The sequence below is a fragment of the Aulonocara stuartgranti genome (genome assembly GCF_965226115.1).
Source record: "Aulonocara stuartgranti genome assembly, chromosome: 11".
NCBI lineage: Eukaryota > Metazoa > Chordata > Actinopteri > Cichliformes > Cichlidae > Aulonocara > Aulonocara stuartgranti.
In genome coordinates, this window is record NC_138947.1 from 36,853,160 (window position 1) to 36,873,416 (window position 20,257).

At 44.2% G+C, this 20,257-nt stretch overlaps 1 protein-coding gene across 7 annotated transcripts in view; it reads left to right on the plus strand.

Annotated features, from left to right (window-relative positions):
- The window catches only part of cdk14 (cyclin dependent kinase 14), a 247,147-nt gene that overhangs the window by 147,164 nt on the left and 79,726 nt on the right, over nt 1–20,257 (plus strand). For all 7 annotated transcript variants that reach the window (XM_082551038.1, XM_082551039.1, XM_082551040.1 and 4 more), the window contains one exon: nt 19,833–19,896. In XM_082551038.1, coding sequence (XP_082407164.1) covers nt 19,833–19,896 — 64 coding nt within the window. The remainder of the gene's footprint in view (nt 1–19,832; nt 19,897–20,257) is intronic.

Sequence of the window (20,257 nt, forward strand, 5' to 3'; positions counted from 1 at the left end):
GGGTGTGTCCTTTAAGGTGGGTAGGTGCATTAACCCACTGGATAAGATTAAAAGAGTCAACTAAGGCTAGAAAATCCTTGACAAACACATCATCTTTACAACAAATGTGAATGTTAAAATCGCCAGTGATAAGAACACGATCATAATTTAGGTAAAGAGATGCTAAAAAGTCACCAAAGTCGTTAATGAAAGTCTTATTATATTTCGGGGGACAGTAAATCACAACACAGAGAGTCAAGGGGGGACCAGCAAGTTCCAGCAGCTGAGCTTCAAAGCTAGGGAACATAGGGGAAGGCATGTGCCGTACTCAGAATTTATTCCTAAAGACCACTGCCAGTCCTCCACCCCTGCCCGAAGGTCTGGGTGAGACTCATCGGGACGAATCCAAGTTTCCGTCATGAATAGTAAATCCAGTCCTGTAGCAGTAAAAAAATCGCTCACAATAAGTCTTACTCGTCAGCAACCTAACATTTAATACCGCCATCCGAGTCGAAGTCGCAGTCGGAAGCACGTCTCGGGCGGCATAGATTGCCATAGCACACGCCGCCTTTAGGAGGCTTAATCCAACATCGAGCCGGCGAGTAAACCACTGGGGCGGCAGGGCGGGCCTGCAGCTCAGCATGGCGAATCCATCGATGCCTAAACAATCTAAAGGTAAAGTGCTCCCAGAAAGTCGGGGGAAGGCGGAGAGCATCCACATCGACGTCGAAGCCAGCCACATACCGTGCCTTTAGATAAGCCTTAATGCGGACACGGACACCACTCCGTTTACCCTTTTCCTGTAGCGTCTCCTGTGCGGAGGAAGCGGAGATCGGCGGTACGTTCCTGAGAGGTGATCCGTCCGCGGCAGAGTGGTATCTCCTAAATTCCACCACGGGTCCGATCCATGGAAGTATGACCCGTAACTATAGGGTGGCCAGAGACTTAAGAGTAAGCCGGTCATAAGTTAGCAATGCAGAGCCACCTGAATAGCATATTAGCAGAAAGGTAAGAAGCAGCAGAGAGCAGTGGAGACGGCCTGCCGAACACACTGGCGCCATCTTCCTGTCTAAATCCAGTGTGTTTCCCCTTTCAGTATCATAGTAATGGACAAAAGGTCAGGGCCACAAGCTCTATAGTCTTATAAAAGCCATTTCAACCACGTAGTATGACAACAAGCACATAGATATTTAAACAGGGGTTCCTATAAAACAAGCCTGAACGTCTTTTGTTTTATTTAAACAAACCTTCATTTGAAATGCAAAGCGAATATATTCCACTGGCTAGAGAGTGCTCGCCATTTCTTATCCAAATCACATTTGCTATTTTGGATTCATGTGTGTTCAACTGTCAGCAGGCGGTAAAAGACAGGTGAATATGAAAATGTGCAGGTATGCGGCTTGGCGAGGCAGTATGTGGATCACAGCATTAGCTCGCCTGTCAGAGTCAGCATTGACATTTGCTCTGCAGCTCTGTGCGTTCGCTGCCAGCCTGTCAGACAGGTCAGAGTTTCACGCACAGCCTCAGAGACTCATGTGAAGGGCACCCTCAATGAATTATGCGGAGTCAGAAGCATCTTAAAGGCCATGTTGTTTGAAGACAGGCAGAAGAAAGGTCAGCTTCCATCACTGTTTGAGAGGCACCCTGCCAGGAGTGGAGTCGGCACACTGAATGCAACGTGATGTCACGGGTTGACCTGGGGTTTTCTCCTTAACCAAACCATCAGCGGGTTAGTTGCTTCTGAGTGGGAAAGCAAAAGTTGAGTGATGTGTGCTGCTGTTATTTTAGGATCTTTGAGTTTGAGCTAAACTTCGTCAACATTTGTTAAAGAAGAAGGCAGATTATTTATAACGTAGATGGAGTAGATTTGTATTTCACTAAAGAAGGAAAAATATTTCCCTTGATAATGTGACAGATCAGTAAGCTTGCTTTTCACTCACCAGATGTGCTGAGGTCTGAACTCTAGCATTAATCTGGGGTTAAGGAACACAAGTATTCAGTCTAAAAAGAGCCAAATTTGGTTTTGCTTTAGATGGAAAGATGGATAACAGGAATGACTTGACTTGGCTGGAATGGGGTTCTATGGTAATTTTCAACATCAGTGGCTTTGGGGTATGTTTAATGACTTATCTCTGAAAAGCCTGCTGGTTAAAAACCCCGTTCAACAGCACTAATCACATGTTAGAAGCTCGTTTTCCATTCCAACAAAGTGATGCTCATATGATTGATTCTCATAAGCGTATAACTAATCTATTAAAAATACATACGAGTAGTTTGGGTTCGTGGACGCTGCCATGTTCCCCACCATATTTGAAAACATTGGTTGGGAAAGAGATCTCCTTTCTGACTAATGGGATTTGTGGTCCGTCTCTAGCCAGCCATGCAGAATGCCAACGGCAGAGGAGAAGAGAATTTGAAGGCATTTGCATGGCATGGAGGGACGTTTAAATTCATGTCTGCACAGAATCAGACTCCACATATGAAGCCTTATACCTATGTTTTTTTCATCTGAGAAGGGGGTCCCCTTCACCAAAGAAACAAAAATGCAAATGAAAGAGACGACAGTGTCTTAATAAAATGTCTCAAGCTTCATCTCCTGAGCTGAGGTCAGGGCTCAACACATGAAAACTTACATAAACATGCTTATTCATTCTCAGTATTGTCTCAGTTGCTTCTTGTCAGCTGATCATGCATTTCATCTCCAAACAGCTGACACCCATCAGGCTAAACAACAACAGCTGGTTATTATCCCAGCTAATGTTAGGCTCAGCTGTCGAAAAAAACACTTTTTCTCTAATAAACAATAAACATTAAAAATCACATAAGCCTCAAAGTCCAACAAAGTTATATCCACTAGCAAGCAGCAGCTAATAAAAGCTAACAGTGGCTAACAGTAGCCAACAGCAACTAAAATAGCAGCGCTTACTGACAGCTCAGTACTTCGCTGTCACCAGTCAGAAGTGCAAACCAGTATCACAGCTAAACGTGCCTAAACGTCCATTTCACGCTTTGTCTCTCTAAAACGTGAAATGGACACGTATGCAGAAACTGCATTACTGCATTCAGAAATGACATCACCAGCAGGGGGAGATAGTAGATTTAATAGTATAGTATATTTAATTTGAGCAATTAAGAAATCTCCTCTGCTGTTACTGCAGATTAGTGCAACAACTTCTGCATGCACGTCCTTTTCACGCTTTGGCAAAACATGAAATGGACATTGTGTCTATTACAGGCTTTGCTGTGATATGAGAAGTGACCTTCTTTGTCTCACTGACTCATATTGGACTCTTTCACAAAGCTTTACAGGCTCCTCCAGCGTAAGTAAAGGTGTGAGCTTCTCACTGGGCAGCTGAGACTGACAGTCGCTCATAGACAGGGAAAAGCTCCAGGATGGATCTGGATCCAGGCCAGATATTGTTAGAAACATGCCGTTGGCCGTTATGGGGCACAGTCTAAATTACATTTTTTTAATCTCTCTTGGCTGACTATAGCTAGCATTGTGTGAATTGGGAGGGGTAAGAAACAGAACTCGTTTGACGTTGATCTGCTGACATCTAGCCATGAAAATTTTGCACATAGTAGCTTTCATTTTATGAGCAATTTAATCTGATAGGAGTCAGTTGATGGGACGAGTGACGGGAGAAGGGAGCAGGAGATTGGTGCTGCAGCTGCAGTGATGCAGACGCTGTACCGCTCTGTTGTGGTGACGAGAGCTGAGTGTGAAAACGAAGCTCTCAATTTACCCATCGAGCTACGTCCCTGCCCTCACCTATGGCCACGAGCTGTGGGTAGTGACGAAAGAACGAGATTGTGGATACAAGCGGCAGAAATGAGCTTCCTCCGAAGGGTGGCTGGCCTCTCCCTTAGAGATAGGGTGAGAATTTCGGCCATTCGGGAGGGGCTCAGAGTAGAGCTGCTGCTGCTCCACATCGAAAGGAGCCAGCTGAGGTTGTTCAGGTATCTGACAAGGATGCCTCCTGGGCGCCTCCTGGGCGCGGTTTTCCTGGCATGTCCCACCAGGAGGAGGCCCCGGGGCAGACCCAGGACACCCTGGAGAGGTTATATCTCTCGGCTGGCCTGGGAACGCCTTGGTGTTCCCCCGGACAAGCTGGAGGAGGTGGCTGAGGAGAGGGAGGTCTGGGCTTCTCTGCTTAGGCTGCTGCTCTGCGACCCGGCCCCGGATAAGCAGAAGAAGATGGATTAATCTGATAGGCAGGTTAATACATACATTTGGAATGAGTCACATGACTACACCTTTAACACGTCCATTTTCCTTGTCATTCTTGTGATGCATTCAAAGTGCAGGTGTAGCGTTGCAGTTCTTGGGCGTCTACCGAGCCGTACAGAACAGGAGCAGGCATGTTTGCATGTTTGCATTTTTGGGGCTTTTTTATGTGGCAGGTAAATTCAGGAAAAAACATGTGAAGAAGGTGATGATACTAATTCAGGAAATTCTGTCTTTTATATTAGCATCATGTTGTCCAGGGTGGAAATCAGTCATATAGTTGAATTAATGTGTCTAAATCTGAGCGGTCTATAGCAGGGTAGTAGAACAGCCTGTACTTACGTAAAAATATCTACTGGAACTCACAAAACAAATTACTATAAGACTTATTTCTCAGTAATTCTTCTCCTGACACTGCACCGCTACACCCAATCCTCCACCTGCCAAATCCCAGTCTAATCCCTGCCTACAGTCCTGCCCTTAAGTGGTTCACTGATGACCCAGTGGATGTTAAAAGTTAACATCAAAAGTAATCCTGATATGTGCTGTAGTAACTTAAAAGCCCACTCGTGATAATTACCCGAATGTTTAAAATGCATCATTAACGGGCACTTTTTTCTCACACTCGAGAGAATCTCAGAAGAGCCGAGTAGATCTTGTCTGAATCTCTCATTTGGCGCCCAACAGGAAACGGCGTGCTTCGCACATATTCCTACTGCTAGAATTTCTCTGGTTCATATGAGCGTGCTGCCTGAGTAGAGCGTGCAGCACATGGAGCACATCTTTCCGTCTGGCTGGAAGGTTAAAGACTTTTTCATTCTCACACTCACCTCCATCAGGAAGTGTGTGGAAAAGTTCAGGTGTAGTCGGGTGATCTTAATAATGCATGTGCCATGTGGTGATTTAAGTCCTGTCACGAGCACGGCGGTGTGAGTTACAGCTGCAAATTAGCGCTTGTCTTTCACTGTAGATCTTGACCTTCTTTTAGAAATCCTGTTCTTTGATTAATTAAGGGAGTGTTTCTCAAATGTTGTTAGCGGCACAGCTAACAGGGAAACTGCCTGCAACAGCGACCCTTTCCTTCGTTACCTCTCGTGCTCGCTGATAACCAAATAGTAATGAGCCTCCCGTGACTGAAGGATTTATTAATAAACCCCAAAATAGCTTTTCTGTGCGTATTTTTTTCTAACCCATATTTTTGTCACGGGCTGATTTCCCTCTAATACCACACCCCCGCAGTGTTATTATCTCTGACAGCATTATGCGGATCCAGTGCTTGTCACCGTTCCTACAGCTCTCTGTGCACGTCGGGCTTAGCGAGGCGGAAACGCACACTTTCATTTATCCAAAGTGCTTGTTTCAGATGCATGCTGCTATCTTTAGTGTTGGAATAACTGTGGTCATGCAGTCTGTGTTTGTCTTTAGGTATTAGCATGACTCTCTCTTTCTATACCGCTGTCTCACACACACACAGACACACACACGCAGAGTGTGTCTGTGTGAGAATTAAAATTGAGGTAGACGAGGCAGAGGCACAGTGGAGCTGGTTAACTAGCTGTCAGGTCATAAAAGATTGCGTCCGCTGGAAGATCTATATGAATATGGACAGGTCTATCTGTAGGAAATAGGCTGTCAGGCAGAGGTAAATGTCTCAGTGCAAAAATGTTTGTGTGTTGCTTCTCAGAAGACACCAGTGCGCCTCCTTCCATTAGTGTGAGTGAAACAGCTGTTGTTTCTGGTGAAATATGCCCTCAGACAGCCACGGGTAATATGATAGCTTATGTTTGTGCGTAAGACTCGCTATTTACTGAAATACACTGGCTACGTTTACATGATCATAATAATCTGATTATGGACATTAATCAGAGTGATGCATTGCTGCAATTAAGATGTTTACATGTTGCTTATCAGACTGTTTCATTAATATCCTCTGCTCGGCGTAAAGCCATAAACGCCACCTCCACAACACGGTGACGGTTTCCCTCTAATATAGGGGATGTACCCTAAATCTAAACTGTTGTTCGGTTCTTATTAAACTCTGCCCATCCTTTTATTTCCATCTCAACAGAGCTTGTACAAAAGTGTTTCTCAAATGAAGGCTTGCTAGTATTAAATAATAAAGAACTACCAGAGATGAAAACCCAGGGCTTGATTGTTTCTTTTAAGTATAGGTGCTAGGGTCTTTGAGAGATGCCAGCACCGTTTTTATTGGTATCTGGCACCATTAAAATGATTCTAGACTAGCTGTTAGCAGTTATCAGTAGACATGTGATAGCTTGTACATCATGTGACGTTTCTGGTCCCCAGAGAATGAATACATGTCCTCTTGATTTTTTTTAAATGCTAACTTTGTTTTTCTTAGTCATTCCAACCTGGTGGTCAGCGCAGCCAACCGCTGCAGTAAAATAACACTTGCTGTAGATGCATTTGGAGGTACTAGCGATAGATAATCTACTTGATGAATTCTCTACTGAAGGCAGAGATTTAAGACGTTGCAGCAGTTCCAAACGTGCGGCAGCAGGAAGGGACAGGTGCAGACACGCTCTCTGAGGCATTACCATGAAAGGTTAGCATTTAGAAATGCTCATAAGGATCCAACAGTGATGTTGGACGTGTCAATGTCACTATATCGAGTCCAAATTTAACTGATCATCCTCAGTTAATTCTTTGATGATGAGTCTGTGAGCTAACATGCTAGTTTTAAGTCTTATTTAATACAACACCTTATTCATTTTGTAAGTTACTGTTGCCATTAGTGTCCAGCAATCCGGTCTTTTAAGCCTGACGTCATTAGCCAAACTCCGCTTCAAACAAACACTGCGGCATCACTGAGAATTACAAAGTAAATTCTTTCATCTGTAATAAAATGATCAGCGTTGCTGCTTTACCAGGTGTAACTATGAAGTTTAACATCCAGGCATCCATGAAAACAGGATTTATTACATTTAACAGAGTTAGAAGTTAGCAGGAAGTCAGCTCGCTAGTTTCCATCTAAACATGATACAGTGGTCCCTCGCTATATAGCGGTTCACTTTTCGCGGCCTCGTTGTTTCGTGTCTCCTGTACAGTACAGAATGCGTTCAGCTCGTCAGATTTACATAAATCTTCGCTAGCAGAAGGTAACAAACACAACAATGTCGACGTCAAAGGATTGTAAGGCGCATTAAGCGAAACAAAACAGCGTTGGGTCTGTGTTTCCACAAGCCCCGCTAGTTTAGAGACTCATTCATCATGAAGAAAACAAGACAGTCAGCGATCGATCGATTTACTTGCAAGGGAGGCCTCGTCGGTATCTCAGGAACGCACTTCGAACCCTACCACAAAATGACCCCAAATCCGGCCTCCGCTTGCTGCCTTTTATTGGGAAAACAGTTCACACAATACACAGCAAAACCCCCCCAATGGTTCTAAGACAAGGCACTATGTGTGTGTATGTGTACCTGTAAGCACCTGTATTCAATTCAATTCAATTCAATTCAATTTTATTTATATAGCGCCAAATCACAACAAAAGTCGCCTCAAGGCGCTTCATATGTATGTGCAAGAACGTGTGTGTGTGTGTGTGTGTGTGTGTGTGTGTGTGTGTGTGTGTGTGTGTGCATGACTTCCTGCTCACCAAACGGATCATAAAAGCAGGAAGCTTACAACACAAGAAACAGATCTTTCAGATAGCATGCATCTGCAATAAAACCTCCCCCAGCACAGAGTGGCTGGAGAGGTGGTCAGGATCAAAGGAATGTCTTGATCCTATAGACTGAACTAAGACCTTACAAATTTAAGAAACACAATGACAACATTCAACAATTAGACTTAACAAACAGTCAGATAAGTCAAACTTCACTCAACTCATTCTTCTTGCTTCCTCCACTTCCGTACCATTGATTCATTAATGTTGAATCCTCTGGCAGCTGATCTATTCCCATGTTCTGGGCCTGAAAACACGGTTTGATCTTTGGTTTCATTCTATAATTACTGGACTTATTTTTCTACAGAGGTTTGAACTTTGAGAGTTTAAACAAGAGAGAAAAGTGTGAAAATGTTCATTCCTGTCAGAGAAAAGTGTAGAAAGTGTGTAGTGAGGGGATTTACAGCCTTAAAACATCTATAATAATCGTAAAAAAATAAAGTTCACCTATCACGGGTTATTTTTAAAACGACGCAATAAACGAGGGAACACTGTATAGCATGTTCTGACTGAGAGAGTTCCTGGAAACATTCAAACGTACAGCTCTGCTATCACTTCCAACATAAATGAAGACAGAAAACTAAACAGCAGTGACGTTTGCAGGGTTACTGAAGTTGGGCTAGCTGGTATATAATGATGTGCTATGTGATTGCTAGCGACACAGCTATGTTAGCATAACATTAGCACAGTGAAGCTGGAGGATGAACGCCAACTTTTTTCCACTCGATAAAAGTTAACGTGACGGATTCTGGTGGTCAGGGACAAATGCAATCGCACAGCAGGATGCTATACACGGGCCAAACTTCAGTCAGGAGAACAACTGAGATTATTCATCCACAATAGAAGGTTAGTCATTCATATACTGCTGCATTTGCTGGGCTGTAGTTACATCGTAAGGGTTTAAAAACTGAGCTTTAAAATGAACAGTGGTGATAAAAACCGAGAGAGGCTGACAGTGATCACTGACTGTTTTAGGGGCTTGTTCAGATGAAATAGAACAAGATACAAAACATTAAAACATGTTAAAAACACAACAACCTTCATAAACACAGAGTAGTTTGGACCTGGAAGCAGGATTGATACGTCGTCACTTAACAACTGGACAAAGCAATGTGACTCCATCACTAGTTTCAAGTCTTCTTAAATACAGCACGATGGTTGTTCTGTAGGTCACTGAGAGTAAAATACACACCAAAGTCAGAGTTAGATGGTGGCTACTTGGTGGTCGACGTGTCCCTTCCATTGTTGCTTGGATTGTATCCTCCCCTCTTCAGTCACTTCCACCTCTCACGGGTCACAGTCAGATTTAAAAAATCCAAGTGGCCAATGAACAAAAAGCCAAATGTCTTTGGCTCATGATTTTGAACATCGCCACAGTGTTGAGTGACATGATTTCGGCTGTATCCATGGTTTATATGCGCTCAGGCTTTTTAACTAAGATGTGAACTGTAAGGAACCTTTATAACATCATTGGCAGTCAGTGGAACCCTTTGAACCGTTTGAACATGGTTCCACACAGAACAGCTGTGAAGGAGTTCATTACAGCAGTGCAAAGGCACCGCATGGTGTCCAGAGGCCTGTTTATTTTGAGTGTGTTCCTGCTATGAAGTGTAAGCCGGTGCACATGTGAGCTGATCTACTCTCAGGAGAGAGCGGGAGGCTGCTGGGGAGATAAATAATGCCATTTCACCACCAGCCGCTGTGCCTGTGACATGAGCATCCATCTGCTGAAACCCAGACAGGATAGCCAGGGCTTACTGAACACATTCCACCCCGGCGCAGTGGGAGACAGCTGATCCACTTGGCTCTGGTTCTGATCCATTTGACCCCTGCCTGGAGGTGACCCCAATCTGCTTGGCCGTGACCAGGGATGGAGAGGAGCCAGGGGTGAGACTTGGGGTTTTGGAGCAGAGGAGAACATGAAGGCTGGGGTCAACTTTAGGACAATGGCAGAGAGCAAGGAAGGGAAAGTGGAGGAGGTGGGAGTGGGATGAATCCTGTACTGGGGTCAGTGCCGGTGCTTAACGTGGATTAAAGGATTGACCTCCCCCGAATCTCTAGGAACAGGAGGACGCAGGATAAAGTTCCATACTTCTTGGTTTGGGTGGTGTCTGTTTTTTTTCATACACGTTTATTTCTAAGCACATTTAAAAATACCACCCATTGGCTAAAAGTACTGTACCATTAGTAGAATAAAACAACTTCAATAAAAGTAATAGGGGGACTCAGTCTGGTCAGAGAGGTAAGGACCAGAAGGCAAAAGGTTTCAGTCTTCCCATTTGATCAGGTTTTTTCCCCGTGCGATTTGTGACCATCGACATTCCTTCTAGTCAGAAACACATTTCCAGATGAATAGAGAGGCAGGATAGGAGCGGTGGAGTTGGAGCAGCTTTTAAGGGTAAATGTTATCTTGCATAATACTCAGTTGACGGTTATGGTATCACTGCACTGTGTTGTGTTGCTGTACTGGAGGAAAAGGTTTCTGGATTTTACAGATGTGCTTGTTGTCTGCAGGTGTCAGGGTGGCTGACAGGAGAAGCTGCAGTCGTGCTTCAGGCGGGTTCACATTAATGCTAATGACACGTTTGTGCTCGCTCTCAAACCTGTGACGGGTCTATGCTAGAACACTAGAATGGTGACACTATACTGTATTTTTGGGGACTTTGTGACGTTGTAATAAATTCACATCCTTTGGTGGAAGGATCTACAACAGCGGTCTCCAACCTTTGTTGCGCCACGGACCGGTTTATGCCCGACAATATTTTCACGGACCGTCCTTTAAGGTGTCGCGGATAAATACAACAAAATAAAACTAGTGCCGGTACAGAAAAAAAGAAGATTTATTCATAACACACGTGAAAAGACCCAGGAAAACCGAGTTAACGATAAAAGTAATAACAAAATAACGCTGAAAACGATAAAAACCCTGAAAACCACACATTTCACACCTGAGCCTCAACTCTCGCGGCCCGGTACCAAACGACTCACGGACCGGTACCGGTCCGAGGCCCGGGGGTTGGGGACCGCTGCTCTACAGTAACAACAGCAAAAAGTTAGGTCCAATCTGCTGGGCATGCTGTCGGATCCATTGGGGATGAGAGGCATGATGTGCAGCATGATGGGAGAAATCAACACTTTCAACATGAAAACTTAAACTGGGGATAACAAATAAGAAAACCTTTTAACCTTTTAACTTTTTTTATCTTTAATGTTATTTTATAACCTGTAATTATGCTGCAGATTATAAATCTTATAGTCCACACAAAAACACTACAAACAGTAAATGGAAAATGAGATCGCCTCCACATCATTTTATGATGATATTTTTATCATTGTGTTTGTTGTTTTTTTTTTTTTGTTTTTGTTGTTTTTTTCATCATTGTTTTTATTGCAGATTTTCCTTTAACACGACAGTGTCTCGACAGTAGACACAGAACAACAAAACAGTACAAACACAAAACGTACACAACAGCTCTTAAATAAGGCATAATACAAGATACAAAATACAAAATATAACATACAAGAGGTGGTGAGTCAGTCTTACAGCGCCCGGGTGGTGATCACGTGTGTAGTAGTCCTTTGAATAAGATAGCGGAAAGGTCCGGTCCAATATAGTCCAAAAAGGGGTGCCACATCCCATAGAACTGACCCACACTGTGGTGTATAACGTGTGTGAGGTATTCCAGAGGAATCAGTTCAAAAACTATTTTGCGCCAGCCACAGACAGTGGGAGTCCTATCGTTGATCCATTGTAAGAGGATATTTTTCCTGGCTGCAAATGTTAGAGTGTTATACAATCTTTTGTTGGCCGCCGCTTTTAGGCGGTCACTTGGAAGACCTAGAATCAGGGACAAAGGGTCCATCTCTATATCAACGTGGAAGATTTTCCCCAGTTCACCTGTAATGTCAGCCCAGTATTCTTGAAGCTTATAACAGGACCAAAAACAGTGAGTTAAAGTCCCTACATCAGTTTTGCACTTAAGACACACAGGGGAAAGAGAGCGGCTGAAGAGGTGTCTGCGGTGAGGGGATACGTGTAATCTGTGTAAAATCTTAAATTGGATTGCTCTTGTCCGAGTACAAATTGAAATCCTTTTTGCGAGAGACCAAACGGTATCCCACTTATCTTCATCTATGGTTACCGACAGTTCCCTCTCCCACACAACTCTAATCCCCTGCGCATCAGTGGTAGTCAAAGCATTAAGCACATGGTAAAATGAACTCAGAGACACCGTCAGCTGTTGCCCAAACAAAACCCTCTCAACATCAGATACTTCAGGGTGCTCAGCAAGGGTTGTATTGTGAGTGATATAGTGTCGTATTTGCAAAAAACGAAAGAAATCCTGTCTAGGCAAGCCGTAACTGTTGGTAAGCTGTTCAAACGACATGAGTTCACCACCCGAGAAAAGGTCACCAAGAGACTTAATATTCTTATCAGACCATCGTTGAAAGCCGGGGTCCAAAGAACCCGGAGGGAAAGCAGGGTTATTCATTATAGGGGTAAAGGTTGATGTTATTCTCGATCTTCCCTCAAGACGGCGGACAATTCGCCACGCTTTTAGGGTGTTGATTGTTACAGGATTTGTACAAAGGGCCTTAATTCCGTTAAAATCATTACAAAATAATAGATCGCTCAGTTTGCATTGTGACAGAGCTGTCTCAATATCCGACCAGATTGAGGTTTTACCCCTAACCCAGTCGCTCACAAATCTTAAATGGGCAGAAAGCTGATACAATCTAATATTAGGTAGATCCAAGCCGCCCCTGGAGCTTGGCAGATGCAACACTGCCATCTTGAGTCTGGGTCTGCGCTTGTTCCAGATGAAAGAGGTGAGCCAACCATTTATGTCCTTCAGTACTCTCTTAGAGAACAAGACGGGGATCATTTGGATAGGATACAATAGCCTGGGCAGCACATTCATTTTGATCAGGGCAATGCGTCCTAGCCAGGAGACAGGAAGTGACGCCCACCGCTCTAGGTCCTGTTTGAGTTTGCCAAATAAGGGTGTGAAGTTGGCTTTGTACAATTGGTCGAGAGACGGGGTAATAAAGATCCCCAAATACACAAATCCATTAGGAGACCATTTAAAAGGAAAGGAAGGAACAGTAGCCGGCATTGTGAAAAGAGTACCGAGAGGCATAGCCTCTGACTTAGCCAAATTGATTCTATAGCCAGAGAAATGGCTAAACCTGTCAATCACCTCAATGAGACTGGGTACGGATGTTACAGGGTTAGTCAAAAGAATCAAGATGTCGTCCGCGTATAAGGTTATTTTATGACACAGCTGTCCAATCTCTAAACTACGTATTGTGGGCGTCGCCCTTATGGCCTCAGCAAGAGGCTCTATGGCCAGAGCGAATAGAAGGGGCGATAAGGGGCAGCCCTGCATAACTCCCCTATGAGTGTTGAAGTAATCAGACCTAAGTCCATTAGTCAGGACTGCTGCCTGTGGATTATTGTAGATAACTTTGACCCATTTTATAAAATTCTCCCCCACGCCGAATTTGCCTAGAGTATACAACAAATAAGACCACTCAATTCTGTCAAATGCTTTCTCCGCATCGAGAGAAAGCACCAGGCCGTCAATAGATTTTTGCTTGAAAGCTACAATAGCGTTCAGTAAGCGTCTAACATTGGTGGCTGAGTTTCGACCCTTTATAAAGCCTGTCTGGTCCTCCCTTATCAGCACAGGTAAAAAATTTTCTAAGCGGGTGGCCAGAATTTTAGAAAGCAGTTTCCTATCTACATTCAAGAGGGCTATAGGTCTATAGGATCCGCACAAATCAGGACACTTCCCTTTCTTTAGAATTAGGGAAATGTTGGCTTCCTTCAGTGTCTGCGGGAATTCACCCGTAACGAAGGAGTGGTTGAACATATCAAGAAGCGGTTCCACAATAATATCCCGAAACTGTTTATAAAATTCACAACAGAAGCCATCAGGCCCTGGCGACTTTCCACTTCGCAGTGATTTAATAGCCTTAAACACTTCGGTCTTAGTTATAGGGCTGTTAAGGGCAGTCTTCTGTTCCTCTGACAAATTTGGTAAGTCGAATTGGGTGAAGAAATTATGCATCAGCTGCACCCCCTCCGGGACTTGTTGAGAAGAGTACAAGGCTTCGTAGAACTTCTTAACACAGTCATTTATCAGTTTGTTTTCATATATCTTGTGGCCACCTTCATCAGATATCGCTGCAATGGTATTCGATTCTGCGCGCTTCTTAACATAGTACGCCAGACATTTACCGGCCTTATCTCCATGCTCGTAGAACCTCTGTCTGGTGTATTTAAGTTTCTTCTCTGCATCTCTGGTAAGAAGGCAATTCAGCGCTGACCTGAGTGCGGTTATTTCTTGCCATAATGGTGGTGATGGGGAGGCAATATATGTTTTCTCCTTATCCATCAATTCGCTCTCTAAAGATTTTTGTTCCTCCATCCGTTGTCGCTTCTTTGTCGCAGAATACGAAATAATTAGGCCCCTCGCATAAGCTTTGCATGTTTCCCACAAAACAGAGGCAGTAGTAGCTGAGGGGGTGTTGATATCCAAAAACGCTTTAAATTCTGCAGAGAAGTGAGAGGTAAATTCCTCATCCTTAAGAATAATGGTATTAAGCCTTCAGTGGCGGGACCTATGAAGCGCAGCTTTAAGATCGAGATCCATGATTACCCTAGCGTGATCTGAGATGATTATACTTGTTATGTCGCACGATACTACTGAACCTAAGTCAGTTTTCGGGAGAAAAAAGTAATCAATTCTAGTTTGGGACCTATGCGGAGCCGAAAAAAATGTGTATTGCTTATCGGAGGGGTGAGTATATCTCCAAGCATCCACAAGTCCAAACTCGTCGCATAGAGCATGAAGCGCTTTGGCCTGAGGAGAAGGAGTTGCAATGCTGTGTGGAAATCTGTCCATAAGCGGATTTAACATTAAGTTGAAATCACCACCAATAATAACGGTAGAGTTAGGAAGAAATGGGGCTAATTCCAGAAACATTTTGGTAAGAAAGGTAGTTGGGTGGGCAGGTGGAAAATAAACATTCAGTAATAAGATATTTTGGCCTTGCAAAATCCCTTTAACTATCACGTAGCGGCCCTTCAGATCCTTAACGCAATCAGTTACTACAAAAGGTACATTTTTCCTAATCAACACTGCCACTCCTCTACTTCTTGTAGTGAAGGATGAAAAAAACACTTGTCCATATAATCCTTGTTGCAACTTCAAGTGTTCATTATTATCAAGATGTGTCTCTTGTAACATAGCAACATCTACACCGTCCTTTCTTAGACAAGTAAATATCTTCCTCCTCTTAATAGGGCTGTGAACCCCTCGTACATTCCAGGTGCATATTCGCAGCCTACTCATTATTAGACTCATTCATGTATCATACAAAGCATATTGAGCCAAAGGGTTCACCACACCCTGGTTGAAAAAATAAATAAATAAAATAAAAATAAAAAAGGCATGAAAGAGCTGTGTGACGGAACATTCAAAGAACAGTGATTTGGCAACAGCCCTACTAAACATGTAGGGAAAAACCAATCTCCTCCTGCCCGTCGGGAAAGCCGAAGGGCATTGCACGCGCGTAACTCACGCCTACCCATAGACGAAAACACAGTCCGTCCGGTGCCCGATGGGGTGGAAGATTTCACCTGGTCGCTTATAAGCAGCGAGGACGAAAAAAAAGAGTCATATACGCCTAGATTCGGCAAGTACTTACACCGGTTAATTAAGGCATAGTGTGAAGAAAAGGAGTACTCCGGTGGTTACGGGGATTCAGGGCAGCGAGTCCGCGTAGGACGCAGCTGCCTCCGGTGTGTTAAATCTCTTCTCCTTGCCGTTGGCAAACAGCCTCAGTGTGGCGGGGTAGAGAAGCGCATAATCCACATTCTTCTTCCTCAGGCAGCTTTTCACCTCGTCGAAAGCCTTGCGTTTCTTGGCTACCGCCGCTGAATAATCATTAAAGAAGGAGACTTTGATCCGACTTGTTGGTTGGTTCGGCTGCGTAGCCAGGCGCCGAGCTGCGGCCATCACACGTTGTTTATCAGCAAAGTTGTGAAGCTTCATAATGATGGGTCTGGCGCGCTGGCTGGGGCCCGGCCTCGGTGCTAGAGAGCGGTGAGCGCGGTCTAGTTTGATCTTCCCATTTTTAGTTGTGAGCTCGAGATAGGAGGGGAGCCATGACTCCATGAAGGCGACAACATCATTTCCCTCCGTGCCCTCGGGAAGCCCGACCAGGCGAAGGTTACATCTGCGGCTTGTGTTTGTTGTTTAACCTGAGTAACACTTTAACACTCACAAACTGGACTGTTTCTCGCATCCAGCAATACTGAGGAAGATATCTCATTTACATTTAAATCACCAAATCTGTTTTGTGGAGAGAAAAATGTTTTCCCTCGTGTACGTGTGCTGCTCTGTGTGCAGGTCTGTCCAGCACAGCACTGACACACATAGCATGTCTGACACTAAGAGCAGCAGAAGCAATCGTTTCCCAGTCGGGATGGACACACACACACACACACACACACACACACACACACACACACACACACACTGTACTCTGCAGTATATCACTGTGATATCAGAATCTGAACTAATTCACATTAACTGCAAGAAGCCAGGTTATATTTAGTCTTTTGTTTTAAACGTTTCTTAATTTCAGGTAAATAAATCCTGTTTTTAGCTTTCGTAGCACAGATTAGGCAGGACGAGCATCTTGTAGCCCTCCGGCTCACTCAGTCTCAGCCTTTTTTTAGTTTCATATGTTGCAGTTTTATAAATATTCAGCAACAGTAGCACTGGGTAAAGCAGATTTATTTGAGGTTTGATTATTCCTGCGCCCCCTTCTGGATAGATGAAACTATGCACCTGGTTTCCACACCTGCTCTGCAGCAGTTCCAGCTGGCCCTGGTCTGACTTTTCAATCAGCACTCCTGGGTCTTCAGTAGAGGAAAGTCTAAGAATATACTCTGCTGCTCGGCATGGAGATTTTGATTTTAGAAGACATGGCTGATCCTTTTATGATACTAAGTTCACATTATGGGAAATGTTTTCTGAGTGTGACCCATGGAGAAACTGACTGAAACAAATCAGCTGCTTTAGGACAAACAGCCTGCAGACACCGCTCAGTCCTTTACATGTTGTAGCTGTTTACTGTCACCAGGGGGCAGTGTGCAAACCATCAGAGGTTGTTTTTGTTGTTTTTCTGTGCTTCTCCTGTAAATTCTGCTCTTGATCCAGTGTTGGACGTACACACAGAATCATCCACAGTGAGCCACACGCTGTTCGGCTTTGTGGGCTGAAACAGGGAGCCGTGGAAAAGTATGTGGTGCTACTGCTGTGTGGGCGATGCTGGCTTGTGCCGTTGTTGGTTCATCAGCCAACCACTGCGAATAGCGAGCTCCTAATGTTCAATGAGAACCACTGAAAAGCGTCCTCTGCACTCTCTGATGTTTTTCTCTCCGATGTTTCTCCCATTCTTGATAAACTCTGGACTGCACAGGTGCACATTTGCATCGCTCCTCTGTGGCCTCCCTGTAGGCTCTCCATAGACAGATATCTATCCCAACGGTCACAACGCTGTACCGCAAATTAAGCATAACCCATCCCAGATATGCCAGCTGTCTTGTTCACTGCGAGGAGCCTGTTTGACCCGTTCATTGTCTCGCCACGTCTCTCTAACCTCTTCATTCTGTCTGGCAGCATGAACAGAATTAAGAGCGTCGCTGTGTGAAGGTCAGACATACTGTTTGTGTCTGGCCAAATGGGTGGTCTGTAACCTCGCTGCTGGGGGGTTTATTATATGTATGTGTGGCAGAGTATGAGTGCAGCGTGCAGGGTTGTGACCTGTGACCTCACAGGGATTCTCTTTATATGCTCTGTCTTTGTCTCCATACACTCTCCACACATTCCCTCATATTCAGAGATGTGTAGAGACCAAACCTGCCCCCCCTGATGGATTATCCCGTCCTCCATTTCAGCAGGCTGTTTCATATATCCATTACTCTATATGTGCAGGCATGGCAATCTACTGCCTGAGCAAAGATGGAGGGGTGTGGGGTTTTATTTTCCCATGTGGGACATACAGAGGGGGGATTGTGCCCCACAGGAAGCCAGCAGCCGTTATTTGTCCAAAACATCCATCTCTGCGCTGAAGTTGGAAAAGCCTTGGAGCGAAAGTAGTAGGTCCTTGTGACTGACCTCCTTTGTTCCATTTTTGCTTGTGTCATCACATTAAGACTGAGCTTAGAATGTGCCCGAGAGCCGTGAAGCTGTGCACACATGTGGTCTATTGTCTTTAAAAGAGCATCGTCGTGCACAGTGGCAGTGATGAAGTCACACGTCATCATCACCATTAAAGAGTTAAAAAGTAAAACATGACTACTATGTGGTGAAACAGCTGTATTGATAGCTTAACAACAAGATCTGTGAACTGGAGACGATCTGCAGACTATGAGATTGTAGCAAGTCTTAAACAGTTTTCGATCAGCGTGTCCTCCATCGTCCACCCTACAACCATCACACACTTTCATCTCATGCTCATTATTGTTATAGCACATTAGCTGTACTGTGTTCATTGTTCATTGGGGGTTATTGATCATCTGGTTGAGGGACCACCACGGAGAAGTGTTAAGCGAGCTCACGGATGACTGACTAGACCCTGAGCTGTGCTGCTGCTCGTCTGCATGATGTCCTCATAAAGACTCTGACATTCACATCCAGCCCTCCACCCAGCTCTCCCTCTCCACTTCAAAGGCCACAGAACTGATACATCAATAATGCAAAATGACTCCAGCTCTGCCAGCCAAACTCAGATCCTGTCACGTGGCCCCTCAGTCACCCCTCTAACACTCACGACCTCATGTCCTGCTAAACCCACCCACCCATCTTATCATGATCACGCTCATAGAAATCCATTCTCTGACAGCTTCTATCAGGGGGAAGTGCAGTTTTCAGGTGATGCTCACCAATCTAGCGTTAGTGGAAGACAGATCTAACGATGGAGGTCAGTGGTGAGGACTAACTGAAGGATTTTGTACTGCTTTCAGCGATGAAGCAGTCAGTGTACTCCCTTCTGTTCTTAGCCAGAGTCTTACCTTGTGTGAACATTGCTTCCAAACACATTTAAAAATGCAACGGTGAAACATTTTTAATGAAGTTCAGTGTGGAACCACCTTTCCTCAAGTTCCACTCCAGGCTGCTTTATGGTCCCCTACTGCCGTCTGGTGGACGTTTCTATTATTGCAACTAGACTAAAGCGTTAATGTCCACACACAAGCTCCAGACCTTTTAGAAATGCTTTTGATTTTCTTGATTAAATAAAATATTGTCCTTTTAAGCACATCATTTGTCTTGTTGTGTTTTGGAACTGTTGAGAATCTGAGTCACTAAAGCGACACACCCGAGTCAAAGGAATGGGCGAAGCATCATCAGCTGTTTAATCACATAAAGTTGTGGAGAGACACTCAATTTTTGCTTTTCTTTGTCTGTCATCTGAAACTAATTTATCCCACAGTGCACCTACACTGTGTGTTTGCACGGAGGGACGAGACATGCAGCAGTTCCACACTTCTACCATATGAGTTTGTTGTAGATCAGACCAAGCGGGCAATCTGGAAGCTATTATGTTGTTATGGTATGATGGATCACGTCAAAGGCATGTCCGCTGCTCTGTATTCGATCACCCTAAAGCCAGGTTGTGTGCGTGAGAGCTCCATTTCCCAGAAAAGATGCACTTATCGTGACTGTTGCCAAAGAAAGGAGACGCCTTTGTACTGGAAGTTTATCATGTGAACTCACATCAGCAGTCAGCTGTAATACTTTATATAGTGTTTAACCACAAAGTAACCTGTTATATTTGCAGTTAAAACAGATATGATGTGTCATTCTCCGTCAGGTTAACATGATCCTAATCATCACTTTTCCTTCTTTGTGTCTGTTTCAGGTCCTTGGCACTCCCTCTGAGGATATGTGGCCTGGTGTTAACTCCCTGCCTCACTTTAAACCAGGTAATTACCAGATCTTAGTATAGTTTTAATATACACACTGGCAAAAATCATGGCATGCATGATTAACTCTGTCTCTGTGGTGTAAGTCTGATGTTGTAGCAGTGCTACCCTGAAGATACATAGATCACATAAAAACAAAGGAGAGTGTTGGAGGAGGACTGAGGCCATTTGTTGTGACCATTGTATGGCTGCTGTTAGCATACAGCTTGCTTTTGCACAGGCATCAACACTTTGTACAATAAAATCTAACAAGATGCTAAAGAGTTAGCCTGAAACCGTATCTATGTAATAGATGCTATAATACTGCCGCTATGCATAAATTTTACTGTCATTAGTATCTTTAGTTGTTTGGTGTGCGGTT